At 42.1% G+C, this 20152-nt stretch overlaps 1 protein-coding gene across 1 annotated transcript in view; it reads right to left on the reverse strand.

Moving 5' to 3' along the window:
* STAT1 (signal transducer and activator of transcription 1) overlaps positions 1–20152 on the reverse strand; it is an 801166-nt gene that overhangs the window by 84282 nt on the left and 696732 nt on the right. Inside the window, exon 22 of the mRNA XM_075317825.1 lies at positions 9874–9949. Coding sequence (XP_075173940.1) covers positions 9874–9949 — 76 coding nt within the window. The remainder of the gene's footprint in view (positions 1–9873; positions 9950–20152) is intronic.

Below are 20152 nucleotides of genomic sequence, written 5' to 3' on the forward strand. Positions count from 1 at the left end.
TTTATCCTGATCTCCTACTTGACAATCAAAATAATACTTGTAAGCAACTATTACTCTTCTGGTCAAATTCTTGCGTTGATCAAACGTAATAAATTTCCCGCAAACATAACAAAAATTGTCCGGGTCGTTAAGACATTTACGTCTATTCATTGTAATCCAGATAAATCGCACTACTAGCTTTAAAAGAAAACTTTATTGAACACTGTCCAACAGTTGTCTGTAAATCTGGTGTCAGCACTCCCTATATATAGCCATAACTGGTTAATGCTGACATCAGCTCCCAGACATGTCTGGACATGTCTGGATAGGTCCTACATATAGGCATAACTGGTTAGTGCTGATATCAGCTCCCAGACATGTCTGGACATGTCTGGATAGGTCCTACATATAGCCATAACTGGTTAGTGCTGATATCAGCTCCCAGACATGTCTGGATAGGTCCTACATATAGCCATAACTGGTTAGTGCTGATATCAGCTCCCATACCTGTCTGGACATGCCCGGATAGGTCCGGGGAGGTCAACGAATGTGTGTAAGAATATCTTCAACAATGCCTGAATAGGCGTATGGCCTTTTCTAAGTATAACTCAAAATCTGGACGTGCTGTGCAAATTCTGAGTTCATATTTGGAATCAGCATGTTCAAATTAGTAAAGAACACATGTTTTACCCTCAGTAGCAAAAACAATGGACTTATTGTTTATGTTTGAGGGCAGTTTATGCTGAGTGTTTTTAAATAAACTGCCGGAATTTCTATGAGAGACTGTGTACGTGTGTTGCTGAAGCTACCTCACACCGCTGCAAGCGAGTGGAACCCCCACGTTGCAGGGCGCAACGTTACACAGTCAAAAGAGTGGAGGCACAGTGGTTCTCCTTATCCAAAGAAGTTCAGGGTGCAAAAATCAGCCACTAACTAGCGTCTGTGTTCTGGGATAAGGAGGGGGTGCTGCTAGTGGACTACCTTCAAAAGAGTTCCACCATCAATGCAAGGTATTGCATTGAACTTCTGGACCAATTTAAGGCAGCGCTGAAGACGAAAAGGCGCGGCAAGCTATCCAAACGAATCTTGTTCCTGCAAGACAATGCCTCCGCTCACACTGCACAAGTGACCATGGCAAAACTGGCAGAGCTGGGCTTCCAGCTGGTTTACCACCCACCTTATTCACCAGATCTAGCTCATTCCAACTATCATCTGTTTCCAAACCTGAAGGAACACCTCAAGGGTACCAAATTTCACACCATTTCTGATGCCTTGGCTGCTACGGATGCCTGGTTTGAGGCACAACTGAAATCCTTCTTTTTGCTAGGCTTACAGAATTTGAAATACCGATGTAAGAAGTGTGTTGACATCAGTGGAGTGTATGTGGAATAAATGTAAAGTTTAATCATCCTATATCATTTCTTTCTGGGTAAAGCCAAAGACGTATCAGCAGTCCCTCGTACTTTACTGAGAAGTTGATGTTCCGGGTCTGTGCATGGACACTAAACTTTACAGTTTGGGTTTGCCCATCACTAGAGATGAGCGGACCCGTCAAAGTTCAGTTCAGCTGGGTCAGCTGAATCTTAACTTAAGATCAGTTTGGGACCCGAACTTGACCTAAACCCCAATGGAGGTCACTAATTGGGCAGTTCGGGTCTCCGCCCACTTGCAGCCAACCATAAACAGAACACTTCTGGGGGAGGGTGGGCAGGGTTTTTCCATTTTCTTTTGTTCAGTGCATACTACATCAAATCATGCTGTAGTTACTCCCAGTGTGAGCCAGTAAAACACTGCAATTGGCTCGCATTGGGCTGAGGTCCGAGCATACCTGAGCACAGCGATGCTAGCACGAGTGGTGTTAATACGTAAAGCAGCCGAATTCTGTTTTTTGCGTAAAGTCTGTGCTTGGTATGAACACTGAAACTCAGATTCGCTCATCTCTACCCATCACTAATAATGAGTATTATAGTTCATCCTAAATGTATTCAGGATGGAGGTCAAAAGCTCTGTCTGCTCAGTCCATCTACCTAGGTGCAATTATTGGGCTACTGGAGAACACGTTTCCATTCTACAGAGGCTTTACAACAAATCAGCTGACAGTTGGCATTTCACAAATTGATATTATGACTGTGTGCAGCTGCTTTATCATGATATTTATCATGTCTTTATTATGTCTTATGAAATGCACAACCCATACTTTATGTACTATGGTCCTTCCAAAGGGCAGGATGAAACTAAGTGATGTAACAGATGATAGGTGACTTTTACTTTATTTGTTTTAGTATTTCATCACACTCCACAGTTTCCATAGTTTACCATTTTGTGCCTGAACTGCTTGTCACTCCTACATTTTTCCACATCACAATGACAACACACACTGTTGACCAGATAAGATCTAAAAGATTAGACATTTCCCTTACTTGCGGCAAAGGTGTCCTTGGCAATGCCACAATTAAAGCCATTGATCATTTCAGTGTGCCCCATACCACTACTACACCGTGTGCAGAATTATTAGGCAAGTTGTATTATAGAGGATTTTTTTTATTATTGATCAACAACTATGCTCTCAATCAACCCAAAAGACTCATAAATATCAAAGCTTAATATTTTTGGAAGTTGGAGTGGGTCTTTTTTAGATTTGGCTATCTTAGGAGGATATCTGTTTGTGCAGGTAACTATTACTGTGCAGAATTATTAGGCAACTTAATAAAAAACAAATATATTCCCATCTCACTTGTAAATTTTCACCAGGTAAACCAATATAACTGCACAAAATTTAGAAATAAACATTTCTGACATGCAAAAACAAAACCCCAAAAAATTAGTGACCAATATAGCCACCTTTCTTTATGATGACACTCAACAGCCTACCATCCAAAGATTCTGTCAGTTGCTTGATCTGTTTATGATGAACATTGCGTGCAGCAGCCTCCCAGACACTGTTCCGAGAGGTGTACTGTTTTCCCTCCCTGTAGATCTCACATTTTATGAGGGACCAGAGGTTCTCTATGGGATTCAGATTAGGTGAACAACAGAAACAAGGGGGCCATGCCATTATTTTTTCATCTTTTAGACCTTTACTGGCCAGCCACGCTGTGGAGTAGTTGGATGCATGTGATGGAGAATAGTCCTGCATGAAAATCATGTTTTTCTTGAACGATACCGACTTCTTCCTGTACTACTGCTTGAAGAAATTGTCTTCCAGAAACTGGCAGTAGGTCTGGGAGTTGAGCTTCACTCCATCCTCAACCCGAAAAGGTCCCACAAGTTCATCCTTGATGATACCAGCCCATACCAGTACCCCACCTCTACCTTGCTGGCGTCTGAGTCGGAGTAGAACCTTTACTGATCCAGCCTCTGGCCCATCCATCTGGCCCATCAAGAATCACTCTCATTTCATCAGTCCATAAAACCTTTTAAAAATCTGTCTTAAGATATTTCATGGCCCAGTCTTGACGTTTTATCTTATGTTTCTTGTTCAAAGGTGGTCGTTTTATAGCCTTCCTTACCTTGGCCATGTCCCTGAGTATGGCATACCTTGTGCTTTTTGATAATCCAGTAACGTTGCAGCTCTGAAATATGGCCAAACGGTTGGCAAATGGCATCTTGGCAGCTTCAAGCTCGATTTTCTTCAATTCATGCTCAGTTATTTTGCGCCTTTTTTGCCCAACACGCTTCTTTTGACCCTGTTGGCTATTTGCCATGAAACGCTTGATTGTTCGGTGATCACGCTTCAAAAATTTGGCAATTTCAAGACTGCTGCATATCCCTCTGCAAGACACAATTTTGGACTTTTCAGAGCCCGTCAAATCTCTCTTCTGATCCATTTTGCCAAAGGAAAGGAAGTTGCCTAATAATTAAGCATACCTTTTATAGGGTGTGGATGTCATTACACCACACCCCTCCTCATTACAGAGATGCACATCACCTGATTTACTTAATTGGTAGTTGGCTCTCAAGCCTATACAGCTTGGAGTAGGACAACATGTAAAAAAAGTATCATGTGATCAAAATACTTATTTGCATAATAATTCTGCACGAAGTGTAACGTTAGGCCTAAGACACACGACATGAAAATCAGACCAAGTGGAGTGCGATAAAACATCGCATTCCACTCGGACCAATATTAGCCTATGTGTCAGCACCCATGAGCGATTATTTTCTCGGCCCCAATCGGACCGAGAAAACAATCACAACATGCTGCGATTGTAATGCGAGACTCTTTCTCTTGCACTCATTCAAATCTATGGGGCAAGAGAAAAATCGCACTGCACTAGTGCACTAGTGCAATAGCAGGCAACGGAGGAGAGAGGGAGATGAATCCCTTCCCTCTACTGTGCCAGCCCGCCCCTCCTCAGTGCCGGCCCGTTTCCCGCAGATGAGGTCCGATCGCATGATTGGACCTCAGTCGCAGTGACACTCGCATGACACTCGGTTCCTGCTGTGCTGCCAGCACGAGCCGAGTGTCATGCGAGGATCGCATTAGTCCCCATGTGGCCCCGGCCTAAGTTTGCTGCGATGCTTGATATTATGAACCTCTTTGTAAGACATTAGGCTAAAAAAATTAATAATTGGGATAGATGTCAACATATTGTTAGCCATAGTGTACAGAGAGATTCATTCATTGGAGGATGATATAGTATCCAAAAACAAGATACATACGACAAGCATACACACCGGGGTTGTTATATGATGTGCTCAAGCAGCAATTGCATCTGAATAATTGGTGAACGCTTAGCAGCACAGGATCCGCCAATATATGGCATGGGGGACCATCTGTCTATTGCTATTATTATGGTTTGGTGCTGAAAATACTTTCCTATGTAATCTATATAAGTCTTAATATATATATTAACATCATGTTCATATAATTTTTGTCTAATGTAATCTAATACTATGTGAAGTATTTTGTATAGCGTTATATTGTATCCCGAAATAGGAACAATGATGAATATTTTGCTGCAGTCAGGCTATATAGATCTTTCTGTCATCTCCGATGTAATAATGTGCTAACATTATTATTATTATTTATTATTATAGCGCCATCAATTCCATAGCGCTTTACATGTGAAAGGTGTACATAATAGGGACAAGTACAATAATCATAAACAATATAAACAATACAAGACACAGACAGGTACAGGAGGAGAGAGGTCCCTGCCCGCGAGGGCTCACAGTCTACAAGGGATAGGTGAGGATACAGTAGGTTAGGGTAGAGCTGATTGTGCGGCGCTGTATCAGACTGAGGGTTACGGCAGGTTGTAGGCTTGTCGGAAGAGGTGGGTCTTCAGGTTCCTTTTGAAGCTTGCTAAGGTAGGAGAGAGTCTGATGTGCTGTGGCACAGCATTCCAGAGTATGGGGGAGGCACGGGAGAAATCTTGGATGCGATGGTGGGAAGAGGGGATGAGAGGGGAGTAGAGAAGAAGATCTTGTGAGGATCGAAGGTTACGTGCAGGTAAGTACCGGGAGACTAGGTCACAGATATAGGGAGGAGACAGGTTGTGGATGGCTTTGTATGTCATGGTTAGTGTAACATCTTCCAGTGAATAGAAATACAGTCATGGATTTATATATCCATTCAATCGTTTTCACATACACTTAGATTTTGTAATGAATATGTATTTATTATGTGGACAAAATCTCTCTTGTTATTTATAAACTTGCATTATTGATATAAATTTCTAAATTTGCCCCACACCTGAACGCGTGGCTGTCACTGGTCACCGACGCTTGTCCGGCTTGCTGTGTCTTTACGGCTCCTCTGTCTCGGGTCACGGCGTGCCCTGGGGAAGATGATCTGTGACGCGGCGGCCGACCTCGCGGCAGTAAGTTGCCATGACGGCTCGTGGCAGTAAGTTGCCATGACGGTGCGCACATCATTAACGGTGATGTGCGGTGATTGGAGGTGGGCGGTATTTAAACCTCTTTTCCGGTCGATTGGGCATGCCCCCTGATGAAGAGACGGAAACATGTGTCGGGTGCCACACGCTATTAACGGTAACTGTTCCATCTGATTTATATATGTAGTGACAAGTGTGTATTTATACTGTTATTGGTGAATTAGCATTATAGGTCTATATGGGTACGCTCCTTTCCTGATATAGTAATCAATATTAGGTTTAATGCGAACAGCAGAGGAACATTGCAATCCGATGCAGGAAGAGCGACTCCTGGTGGTTTGTCTATGATTACTGATACAAAATTTGTCTAGTAATCCAGGTGAAACATCAATTTATACACTGGATTTGCAGTATACTCTGACATTGAATAAGTGATTGCTATTGACCCATAGTCATAATTGATGATAATTTTATCTGGAATAATTATCTATATATATCTCTTTGATACAGTTCCGTTATATGTACATTAATGATGCATATGAGTTGTCCGAATAAGTACTTGTGTAATCAAAAAAACTATATTTAATATTTTCAATAAAAACTTATCTTTGATGAATTTATAAAATTCTTTGCATGATTGGGCTTTTGTCGATCGCTCCTTTTCCTTTTTCTTTTTCAAGTATACATATACTGTGTATATATATATATATATATATATATATATATGTATACATATATATATATACTTAAGTCCAAAATAGATATATATTATATAAAGCTGAGTGTATGTGTATATGTCCGCTAAAGGAATCCACACCGTCGCATTTACAATCGCAAAATTTTGCACAGACGCCTCATGTGACTCAGGGAACATCATAGACTATGTTTTGACGGGAACATTTAACCCTGCGCTTTACAGTTACTCTCCAAAAACCTGCCTCCATTAAAGTCAATGGAGCTGGGAGCATCAGGTCATTAATAGGAGCAGTGATTGGTTGCTATCGGAAAAAAAAGACATTCATAGTATAAGGAGCTTCTGTGTGAGGTAATATGATATCGGTGGAGAGATGGATAGAGAGAGAGAGACAGACAGGGAAAGAGACAGAGATAGACAGAGAAAGAGACAGACAAAGGCAGACAGATACAGACAGGGAGGGACAGACAGACAGACAGAGACAGGCAGACAGGGAAAGAGACAGACAGACAGGAAAAGAGACGACAAAGGCAGACAGGGAAAGAGACAGACAGAGAAAGGGAAGAGACAGATAGGAAAAGAGACAGACATGGAAAGAGACAGACAGGGAAATAATCAGACAGACAGAGAGACAGGGGAAGAGACAGAAAGAGAAAAAGACAGAGAAATATACAAAGACATGGACAGAGGCAGACAGGGAAAGAGACAAATAGGGAAAGAGACAAACAGGGAAAGAGAGAGAGACAAAGGCAGACAGGGAAAGAGGAAGACAGACAGTGAAAGAGACAGACAGAGGAAGACAGGGAAAAAGACAAAAAGACAGACAGAAGAAGACAAAGGCAGACAGGTAAAGAGACAGACAGGGAAAGAGACAAAGAGACAGAGAGACAAAGAGACATACAGGGAAAGAGACAGACAGTGAAAGAAACAGAGAGACAGATAGAGGCAAACAGAGAGAGACAGACAGAGAGACAGATACAGAGAGACAAACCGAGACAGACAGAGAGATAGAAAAATAGATATACAAGCAGGGAAAGAGACAGACAGAAACACAGAGACAGATAGGGATAGAGACAGACAAACAGACACACAGAGACAAACACACAGAGACAGAAACACAGGGACAGACACACAGACAAAGAGATAGAGAGACTGATACAGAAACAGACAGACAGAGAGATAGGCAGAAAGACAGAGACAGACACGGATAGAGACAGACAAACAGACAGAGACAGACAGGGAAAGAGACAGACAGGGAAAGAGACAGGGAAAGAGACAGGAAAAGAGACAAACACACAAACAGACAGGGCGAGAGACAGACAGACAGACACACAGAGACAGACAGAAAGAGACAGACAGACACAGAGAGAGAGACACAGAGACAGGGGGAGGGACAGTTACTATCCCGGCAACGCCGGGTACTACATGTAGTATATATATATATATATATATATATATATATACAGTATATATATATATATATATATATATATACATATAAACAGTGGAACTTTGGATTACGAGCACAATTGATTCTGGGAGTGTGCTCTTAACCCCTTCAGCCCCCGGGCATTTTGCGTTTTTCCATTTTTTTTTCCTCTCTTTCTTACGAGAGCCGTAACTTTTATATATAAGGGCTTGTTTTTTGCGGGACGAGTTGGACTTTTAAATGAAACCATAAGTTTTACCATACAGTGTACTGGAAAACAGCAAAAAAATTCCAAGTGCAGAAAAAATGCAAAAAAAGTGTGATCACACAATAGTTTTTGGGATATTTTATTCACTGTATTCACTATATTGTAAAACTGATGTGTGGGTGTGATGCCTCAGGTCGGTGCGAGTTTGTAAACACCAAACATGAATAGGTTTACTTGTATTTAAGGGATTAAAAAAAATTCACAAGCGTGTCCAAAAAAAAGTGGTGCACGTTTTGCGCCATTTTCCAAAACCCGTAGCGTTCTCATTTTTCTTGATCTATGGCTCAGTGATGGCTTATTTTTTGCGTCTCGAGCTGACGTTTCTAATGGTACCATTTTTACGCAGATGCTACGTTTTGATCACCTGTTATTGTATTCTGCGCAAAATTTGCGGCGACCAAAAAACGTAATTTTGGTGTTTAGAATTTTTTGCCGCTACACCGTTTACCAAATCAGATTAATTGATTTTATATTTTGATAGATCGGGCATTTCTGAACGCGGCGATACCAAATATATGTATATTTATTTATTTTTTAACGCTTTAATTTTCAATGGGGGGAAAGGGGGGTGATTTGAACTTTTAGGTTTTTTTTTTATTTTTTAAAACTTCTTTTTTTAATTTTTTTTTTTATTTTACTAGTCCCCCTAGCTAGGGGGCTATAGCGATCAGCAATCCGATCGCTCTGCCCTATCTGCAGATCTCAGCTACACAGTTGAGAACGGCAGATATGGTGCTTTACTTTCAATGTCGGCTGTATTCCAGCATTTAGAGGAAGTGACTCATGTTAGCTACAGGCGTCATCACATGACCCTGTGCTACCATGGCAAACACCGAAAGTCACGTGATCATGTCACGTGACTTCTGGTGGGGGCGGGGTAAGTCACTCTAATGGCGGCGCACATATACATCTCGCTGCCAGATTTTGGCAGCGAGATGTAAGGGGTTAATAATCGCGGGTGGAAGCGATTCCACCCGCGACTAGCAGGTACACATGTCAGCTGTTGAAAACAGCTGATATGTGCACGGATCACTGCCACCTGCCCACGGCAGGGGGCGGGGATTAACCATACACGATCCATGACGTACCCAGTACGTCATGGGTCGTTAAGGGGTTAAACCAAGTAACTCTTATATCAAAGCGAATTTTCCCATAGGAAATAACTGAAACACAGACAATTTGTTCCACAACTCAAAAATATTTACACAAACTTATTACAGTAATACAAAATAATGTACTGTATTCATATAAAATTATTACAGTACACAACTACAAAATACTGTACAGTACAGTAAAAACATATAAAGCAAATTAAACTGCTCTTTAGCTTACGATAAAATTGTTGGGGTGCGAGTGGTACAGTATAAGCAATGTGCTGTACTGGTTAGCAGAAAGAAAGTACAATACTATATCCACAAATGCAAATTGATAGACATGCTATATAGTAAAAACTGTACTGTACAATGGTATACTGTATACAGCACATATGTACAGAAAGTTACCTCCAGAGCGGGACAGAGCGTGTTGAAAGGACAGAACCAGAAGTGTGCACGGTGAGTATTTCCTCTTCTTGCAAAGCATTGCTCTTAAACCAAGTTACAAATTTGTAAAAAATATATATTCTATATTTCCATTTTGTCAATGCAATCTGTGAGATACTCACACTTCAGATACTGAAATTAGTTCTGTTTTGATGTATCCCTTTTGGTCAGGTGTATCAAAATCCATAGGTTCAGGAGCTGGAAAACAAAACGTATGGTGTATATTGACTAAGGACCACATAGAAATATACTTAAAATATGTCACCTCTATATTTAATTGCTCTACTCTTAGGGGTACTTTGCACGCTGCGACATCGCAGGCTGATGCTGCGATGCCGAGCGCGATAGTACCCGCCATCGTCGCAGCAGCGATATCCTTGTGATAGCTGCTGTAGCGAACATTATCGCTACAGCAGCTTCACATGGACTCACCTGTCCTGCGACCGTCGCACTGGTCGGCGACCCGCCTCCTTGTTAAGGGGGCGGGTCGTGCGGCGTCATAGCGACATCACACGCCAGGCGGCCAATCGGAGCGGAGAGGCGGAGATGAGTGGGATGTAAACATCCCGCCCATCTCCTTCCTTCCGCATATTCTACGGAAGCCGCAGCGACGACGGTAGGAGATGTTCCTCGCTCCTGCGGCTTCACACACAGCGATGTGTGCTGCCACAGGAGCGAGGAACAACATCGGACTGTCGCGTCAGCGTAATTATGGATTACGCCGACGCTGCAGCGATGATACGATTACGACGCTTTTGCGCTCGTTAATCGTATCATCGAGCCTTTACACACTACGATGTCGCATGCGATGCCGGAAGTGCGTCACTTTTAATTTGACCCCACCGACATCGCAGCTGCGATGTCGTAGTGTGCAAAGTACCCCTTACTTTCTTGTGCTTTTTTGCACATATTTTTCTACTGCAATTTCCTCAGAAATATCCTACTGAACAATCTTTTTCCTCTCATTTTACACCTGAAAGAGTAGTATAAACTTTTACAAATTAAAAAATAACCATACTTATCTCCTGACTGCTGTGGTACTTTGGGGCAGTCATTTTTCTTATATTGCCAAATTCATAATCCAAAGGTTAGCATGTACAAATAGCTGACTTGTCTGTTTATAAATCTTCTTTTGAGATATGTGCACATAGTATAGCCAGGTGCCAAGTTTTCTCGGGCAAAGCAGCCAGTCTCTTTTACTCCATACTCCTCTGAAGAATGAGCATGTCACTTCTTTTAAAGCACCAGTTCAGCACAGGTCTTTTTCAGGGCTGGAGTGGTGCTTCAAAGCTAAGTCACTTGCCCTTCCGTCTTATGCTCACCAATGTCTTCACCTTTTTTTCGCCACCTTTTTCTAACCATAACTTCTTACTAGCTGGAATTCAGAAGTTACAACACAAGCTCTCAATGCAAATCCATGAGAACCAGAGTGAGGCCAGTATGAGGTTCTCATAAACTTACATTTAATTGAAACCTCCGGCTCGCTCCATGAAACAATGGAGCAGCAGACAGGTCACAAGCTGGAGAAGAAAGACAGGAGCGGTACTGATAACAGATGAAGATGCTGGAGGGTGATTATAAGGCTATGTGCGCACGTTGCGTTCTTTTACGCAGCGTAAAATAGTCACTGCATGTGCGTCTCAGAACGCATCCGAAAAGCTGCGTTCTGAGACGCATTCGGCAGAATGCAACGTGCGCACATTCCTGCAGAATTCATGCGTTCTGGATGCCTGCTCTGCCATAGACAGTGTGGGAAAAGCATCCAGAGCGCACATTTTTGACAGTGCGGTCCCACTCGGCTCTGCTGCATCCCCATAGACTTGCAACAGAGCCGATTGGGACCGGAATGTCAAAAAGAGCACATGGCTGGCTGCGGGAGACAGCCGCGCGATCAGAATGAACTCTGGTGAACTTCACCCGACTTCATTGTGATCTCGTGGCTCTGTGTGTGTGCCGCGGCTTGATTTGCGGTCACAGGTGAAGGACTCACCTGTGACCGCAAATCTGAGTGACTGCAGTGAGCCACGAGATCACCGCTGCCGTCACTCAGGTTACCCGCGGCCAGCCCGAGTCCTCCACTCGAGACCTGTGGCCGCAGGTAACCTGAGAGATGTCCCCGCACACATCCTGACATTACCGCCGACGTCCCCGCACACATCCCGACATTCCCGCACACATCCTGACATTACCGCACACATCCTGACATTACCGCCTACATCCCCGCACACATCCCGACATTACTGCCGACATCCCCACACACATCCCGACATTACCGCCGACATCCCCGCACACATCCCGACATTACCGCCGACATCCCTACACACATCCCGACATTACCGCCGACATCCCCGCACACATCCCGACATTCCCGCACACATCCTGACATTACCTCCGACATCCCCGCACACATCCCGACATTACCTCCGACATCCCCGCACACATCCCGACATCCCCGCACACATCCCGACATCCCCGCACACATCCCGACATTACCGCCGACATCCCCGCACACAACCCGACATCCCCGCACACATCCCGACACTACAGCCCTCATCATCACCGCACACACACCAGCATTACCTCAGTGATGTCCCCGCTGACAGCGCAACTCACTTCAGATTCTGCGTGGAGCTCACAGAGGCGGCGGTGTTGTACTGCCGCTCCGGTCAGCTTCATGTAGCAGAGCTGGATGTGTCGCGGGACTTCGTGGATTACGCTGGACCTGGAGGTGTGTTTGGGGATTTTAATAAAGTGGTGAAAGAGGGTGGTTTTTGTCTTTTATTTCAAATCAAGGATTTTTCGGGTGTATGTGTTTATTTACTTTCACCAGGTTAATCATTGGGGTGTCTCATAGATGCCTGCAACGATTAACTAGGACTTAGTGGCAGCTATGGGCTGCTGCCATTAACTCCTTATTACTCAGATTGCCACCGCACCAGGGCAGTTCTGGATGAGCCGGGTACAGTCCCGGGACTGTCGCATCTAATCCATGCGGCAATTCCGGGTAGCTGCTGGATGATATTTTTAGGCTGGGGGGCGCCCCATAACGTGGGGCTCCCCATCCTGCGAATACCAGCCTTCAGCCGTGTGACTTTACCCTGGCTGGTATCAAAAATGGGGGGGACCGCACGCCTGTTTTTTTTTATTATTTATTTATTTTACTGCACTACATAGACCCGCCCACCGGCGGCTGTGATTGGTTGCAGTGAGACAGCTGTCACTCAGCATGGGGGTGTGTCTGACTGCAACCAATCATAGGCGCCGGTGGGCGGGGGAAGCAGGGAATACGAGATTGAATAATGGGCGGCCGGCATTTTCAAAAGCAGGAGAAGCCGCCGGAGCAGTGTGACAGCCATGTAGCTGATCGGTGAGTATGAGAGAGGGGGGAGAGGGATAGACCGACAGAGAGAGAGAGAGAGACCGACCGACAGGGAGACGGAGACCGACAGACAGGCAGAGAGAGAGACCGACATTACAACCAATACGCACAAAAGAAGTGACATGTCACTTCTTAGAACGTGCGCTTCGGGCAGCAGCTGAAGCGCTGCGCTCTAATACGCCACGTGCGCACAGTTCCTGCATAATCTTCATAGATTATGCTGGGGACGCAGGATGCATGCAGTTATGCTGCGGTGCAGATTGCAGCGTAACTGCATGTAAATACGCAAAGGGGGGCACATAGCCTTAAGGCCACTTTACACACAGAGATAAATCTGCGGCAGATCTGTGGTTGCAGTGAAATTGTGGACAATCAGTGCCAGGTTTGTGGCTGTCTACAAATGGAACAATATGTCCATGATTTCACTGCAACCACAGATCTGCCAAAGATTTATCTCTGTGTGTGACGGGGCCTATAGTGACCAAATGTACAACTGGTTTAGGAAGGTTGAACTAGATGGACCTAGAGGTCTTTTTTTCAACCTAAGTAACTATGTAGTGGAATAAAAAAAAACACTGGAGTGATGCTTTAAGAGTTTCAGTGTTCTTGAAGCAGTTCAAAGAACTTACGTAAAACTGAACATGTGCACAACAATGTTGTTTTGACATTGCTGTGCCTTATGTTAATTTTATAGGGTGCTTTTGAGGGAGGAATCTCTCTTAACCCCTTCAGCCCCGGGGCACTTTCCGTTTTTGTTTTTTGCTCCCCTTTTTCCGAGAGCCGTAACGTTTTTATTTTTCCGTCAATCTTGCCATATGAGGGCTTGTTTTTTGTGGGACAAGTTGTACTTTTAAATGAAACCGTAAGTTTTACCATATGGTGTACTGGAAAACAGCAAAAAAATTCCAAGTGTGGAAAAACTGCAAAAAAAGTGTGATGGCACAATAGTTTTTGGGATGTTTTATTCACGGTGTTCACTATATGGTAAAACTGATGTGTGGGTATGATGCCTGAGGTCGGTGCGAGTTTGTAGATACCAAAAATGTATAGGTTTACTTGTATCTAAGGGGTTAAAAAAAATTCACAAGCTTGTCCAATAAAAGTGGCGCATGTTTTGCGCCATTTTCCAAAAACCGTAGAGTTCTCATTTTTTGGGATCTATGGCTCAGTGATGGCTTATTTTTTGCGTCTCGAGCTGTCGTGTCTAATGGTACTATTTTTGCGCAGATGCTATGTTTTGATCGCCTGTTATTGCATTTTGCGTAAAACTTGCGGAAACAAAAAAACGTAATTTTGCCCACATTTACATTACATTTGTAATTTTGGCGTTTGGAATTTTTTTGCCACTACGCCGTTTACCAATCAGATTAATTGATTTTATATTTTGATAGATCGGGCATTTGTGAACGCGGCGATACCAAATATATGTATATTTATTTATTTTTTAACGCTTTAATTTTCAATGGGGGGAAAGGGGGGTGATTTGAACTTTTAGGTTTTTTTTTATTTTTTAAAACTTTTTTTTTAATTTTTATTTTATTTTACTAGTCCCCCTAGGGGGCTATAGCGATCAGCAATCCGATCGCTCTTATCTATGTGCTGATCACAGCTATACAGCTGTAAACAGCAGATTCAGTCACTTCCTGTTTCTCTCTGCTCCCGGCCGAGGGAAAACGAAAGTGAAACTTCATAGCTGCAGGCGTCATCACATGACCCTGTGCTAGGATGGCAACTACCAAAAGTCACGTGATCACGCACGTGACTTCCGGTGGGGGCGGCGGTAAGTAAAAATCATGGCCGCACGCATATAGATCTCGCTGCCAGACTTTGGCAGCGAGATTTAAGGGGTGAAATGTTGCAAGTGGAAGCAATTCCACTCGCAACATGCAGGCACACATGTCAGCTGTTGAAAACAGCTGATATGTGTGCCGACCGCCGCCTGCCAGCGGCAGGGGGCGGGGCTTAACGGGATACGCTCCATGACGGATATATCCGTCCATGGTCGTGAAGAGGTTAAAGAGATGCAGTGTGTATGTACCCTTACTAGAAATATAAAGTCACGGCCAAAAATGTTGGCACCCTTAAAATTGTTCCAGAAAATTAGGCATTGCTCCCAAAAAAGTATTGCAATTACACATGTTTTGTTATGCACATGTTTATTTTCTTTATGTGTATTGGAGCAACATGAAAAAAAAAACGAGAAAAGAGTCAAATTGGACATAATTTCACACAGAATCACAATAGGCAATACAAAATTGAGAGGCACCTTTGCAAAATTGTGGGTAAATTACTTTGTTTCAAGCAGGTGATGCTCATTCAAACACATCTGTGGCAAATAACAGGTGTGGGCAATATGAAAATCCCACCTGAAGCCAGTTAAAAAAAAAAGGAGAAGTTGACTCAATCTATGCATTGTGTCTGTGTGTGCTACACTAAGCATGGAGAACAGAAAGAGGATAAGAGAACTGTATGAGGACTGGAGAACCAAAATTGTTAAAAATTATCACCAATCTCAAGGTTACAAGACCATTACCAGAGATCTTGATGTACATTTGTCCACGGTGCGCAACATAATGAAGAAGTTTACAACCCATGCCACTGTAACTAATCTCCCTGGATGGGGACGACAGAGAACAATTAATGAAAGGTAATGCAGGATAGTCTCGATGGTGGATAAGGTGCCCAAATCAAGTTTCAAAGAAATTAAAGCTATCCTGCAGGCTCAGGGTGCATCAGTGTCAGTACAAACTATCCGTCAACATTTCAATGAAATGAAACACTATAGCAGGAAATAAAGGAGGACCCCACTGCTGACAGAGAGACATAAAGCTAGAGTACAGCTTGCCAAAATGTATGTGAGCAAGCTAAAATTTTTCTGGGAAAGCTATTTGTGGACAGATGGGACCAAGATAGAGCTTTTTGGTAAAACACATTATTCTACTGTTTACCGAAAATGGAAAGAGGCCTACAGAGAAAAGAAGACAATACCTAAAGTCAAATACGATGGAGAGTCAAAGATGTTTTGGGGTTGTTTTGCTGGCTTTGGAATTGGGTGCCTTGACTGTGTGCAAGGCATTATGAAGTCTGCAGATTACCAAAGTATTTTGGGTTGCAAGTAGTGCCCAGTGTCAGAAAGCTGGTTTTGAGCTGTTGTTTTTGGACAATGACCCTAAGAAGTACCCAGAAATGGATGGAAAAAAGCACTAGAGAGTTCTGAAGTGGCCAGCAATGAGTTTGGATCTAAATCCTCTTCCTGTGGAAAGATCTTAAAATTGCTGTTGGGAGAAGGCACTCTTCAAATATGAGAGACCTGGAGCAGTTTGAAAAGAAGAGTGGTCCAAACTTCTAGTTGAGAGATGCAAGAAGCTTGTTGATGGTTATAGGAAGCAATTGATTGCAGTTATTTATTCCAAAGGGTGTGTAACCAAATATTAAGTTGAAAGTGCCAACAATGTTGTACAGGACATTTTTGGGGTCTTGTGTGAAATTATGTCCACTTTGCCTTTTTATTGCTTTTTTTGTGTTGTTCCAATACACACAAAATAAATACGTGTGTAACAAGACGTGTAATTGCAATAATTTTCTGGGATAAATACTTCATTTTCTGAAATAATTTCAAGGGTGCCAACACTTTCGGCCATGATTGTATGTGTTGGCTGAGCGTATAGGACAAATCAGGGAAGGGACTTTTAAGATGAATTATGTGAAGTTTAAAACTGTAAGATTCCAAAACTTTCACAGGCAATCAAATTAAGCAAAAAATTTGGCCAAGGAGAGGTGAACTTTGCTTAGCAGTATAAGATGGCTGCTGTGTAGATTTCTATTTTTCAGAACGTAAAATGAACACTGCCTTTTCTTTTTTTGTATGATAGAATAAAAAATGGAAAATACCAGTATTTGCAACTTTTTATACATTCCTCCTATTCTTTTTATTAATTTCTGATAAACATGAGATAAGAAAGTGATAACATAGCGGATTTTCCTACTACCTTGCAACAACTTCTCAATTATTATAAATAAATAAATCTTGCATACATTTTTGACAATTATTATAAAAATTGCTAATATTGCTGAATTATTTAAAAAAAAAAAAAAAAAAAGAAAATGCACCTTGCTGTGGAGTAGTTGGTAACAATCATATATTATATATACTGTACTTTGAGAATGTATAAAAGGTTCAAAATAAACAAACTTCATTTATGTACATACACAAAACTGAACCAGTTCTTTCTGTGACACATCTTTGACTCAACTCTGAAGCTGATCACCAGCCACCATGACCAAGGACAGTAAAGGCTGGGAGAGAAGGCAGTCAAAGCGTATGATAAAGTTTTAAAGGGACTAGAAAAAATTGCTGGCACTTCCTAATCTCATAGTCTGAACTGGTGCATACTGAACATGACATACAATATTTAAAATAACAGTTGCACTCAAGTAAGGGAAAGGAGAATAAACAAGAATGTAGATGGTGAATATTGGAATGTGAATACGCATTACTGCTAAGAAAATAAAAAAAAATGCAATTCAAAATGCCATTCTACTTTCCCGTGCTGCGACAAATAGTCAGAAATTACACTTCTGATTCCTTTTTTATTCCCCAGCAAAGATATCCTGTTGTTCATTTTGCATTTCTTCTTTCATGTTTTTGACGGTTTGTTACTAAAGCCTAAGGGGCACTTTGCACAGTACGACATCGCATGCCGATGTAGCTATGACGAGCGCGATAGTCCCCGCCCCCGTCGCAGCTGTGATATCTTGTGATAGCTGCCGTAGCGAATATTATCGCTACGGCAGCTTCACATGCACTTACCTGGTCTGCGACGTCGCTCTGGCCAGCGACCCGCCTCCTTCCTAAGGGGGCGGGTCGTGCGACGTCACAGCGACATCACACGGCAGGCAGCCAATAGAAGCGGAGGGGCGAAGATGAACGGGGCGTAAACGTTCCGCCCACCTTCTTCCTTCCGCAAAGCCAGTGGCGGCAGGTAAGGAATGTTCCTCGCTCCTGCGGCTTCATACACAGCGATGTGTGCTTCCGCAGGAACGAGGAACAACATTGTACCTGTCGCTGCAGCGAAATAATGAAAATGCCCGACACTACACCGATGATACGATTACGACGCTATTGTGCTCGTTAATCGTATCAAAAACGATTTACACACTCCGATGCCGACAGCGACACCGGATGTGCGTCACTTTCGATTTGACCCCACCGACATCGCACCTGCGATGTCATAGTGTGCAAAGTGCCCCTAATAGTCAGGAATGACACTTCTATTTCTTTGTGTTTTTCCCAGTAAAGATATCCTGTTGTTCATTTAGGATTTCTTCTTTCATTAGTTTTTTGACTGTTTGTTACTAAAGACTTTTCCAATCTGGGCATTATATTAGACTTTGACTGAGCAGTTTTTGTCATTCTTTATGATACCTAGACATTTTATGTTATGGCTAACTTTTCCAATCTGGGCACCTAGACATTTTATGTAATGGCTAACTTTTCCAATCTGGGCTTAAATATCAGACTGCCTGAGCAGTTCTTGTCATTCTTTATAATACCTAGACATTTTATGTAATGCCTAGGAAAAGTATAGAAAAATGCAGATATTTCATACCTTGCCTGAAAACGACAAGGATTGTATATATTGCCTTGGTATTCTATAGAATGCAGGGTTTTCATACATTGCCTGTAACATATATACATATATTTTTTTTATTATGATATTTCGTCCAATATTGTCACTATATTTAATTCAATATTGTTATCATTGATTCTTATAACTTTTATGATATATATGTATATATATATATATATATATATATATATCCTCACTATCACCACATTATTTATCAAAAATATTTTTATATTCTACTCTTTTACACATCTCACACTTATTTTTACATGTTGTTCACACACTATTTATTTTACACCTTACTAGCACTTCAATATAAACTATTTAATATATTTAGTTTTACTTATTTATTTTCATATATACACTATTCATTCAACTTTCTTATGTGTACAATGCAAGTATTCATTCATAGCATTTACTATAATATATCTTTAATAATTATTATTATATTACAGTTTCCATCCAGTCTTATTATATTATTGTTATTTATTATTATAGTGCCATCAATTCCATGGCGCTTTAAATGTGAAAGGAGTATACATAATAGGGACAAGTACAATAATCATAAATAATACAAGGCACAGACTGGTACAGGAGGATAGAGGTCCCTGCCCGCGAGGGCTCAAAGTCTACAAGGAATAGGTGAGGATACAGTAGGTTAGGGTAGAGCTAGTTGTGCGGCGCTATATCAGACTGAGGGTTACTGTAGGCTTGTCGGAAGAGGTGGGTCTTCAGGTTCCTTTTGAAGCTTGTTAAGGTAGGTGAGATTCACCTAATAGATCTCTGATCAGTGTGAGGTGATTACTAAGGGTCATAATACTAAACACCATCTATTGGTCAAGTTAATCCAAAAGCTAAGAAAGCAAAACTGTCTCAAACAACTGAGACAAGTGAACAACGCAAGTTCCGACATGAAAGTAAACAGATGAGGCAGGCTGAATCAAAGACAGATGAAATATCTGAACATCAGGAACATCGTCTTCAGGAGAAACAACTTAGTACCAAACTAACAAAAAAGAAGAGTTAAAAACAAATTTAAAAAGCTGAAGATGTCAAGTTCACAATGAAACTGAAAATTTAACCTTAGCAAGTGTAATCAACAATTTAACATATCATTTTCTGTAAGTGAAGCCGAAGGTATTTTGCAAGTATATATATATATATATATATATATATATATACACATATATATACACACAGTGGAACCTTGGTTTACGAGTAACTTGGTGTTCGAGTATTTTGCTATACGAGCAAAGCTTGCTGTAAATTTGTAACTCTGTTTACGAGCAAGCTTTGCAGTACGAGCAAATACTCACCGCACACACCTCCGGTTCGGTACTTTCACTGCGCTCTGACCCGCTCTTGCAGTCCGCACAAACATGCACAAACACGCTA

This window comes from Anomaloglossus baeobatrachus, chromosome 7 (genome assembly GCF_048569485.1).
Source record: "Anomaloglossus baeobatrachus isolate aAnoBae1 chromosome 7, aAnoBae1.hap1, whole genome shotgun sequence".
In the NCBI taxonomy this organism is placed as follows: domain Eukaryota; kingdom Metazoa; phylum Chordata; class Amphibia; order Anura; family Aromobatidae; genus Anomaloglossus; species Anomaloglossus baeobatrachus.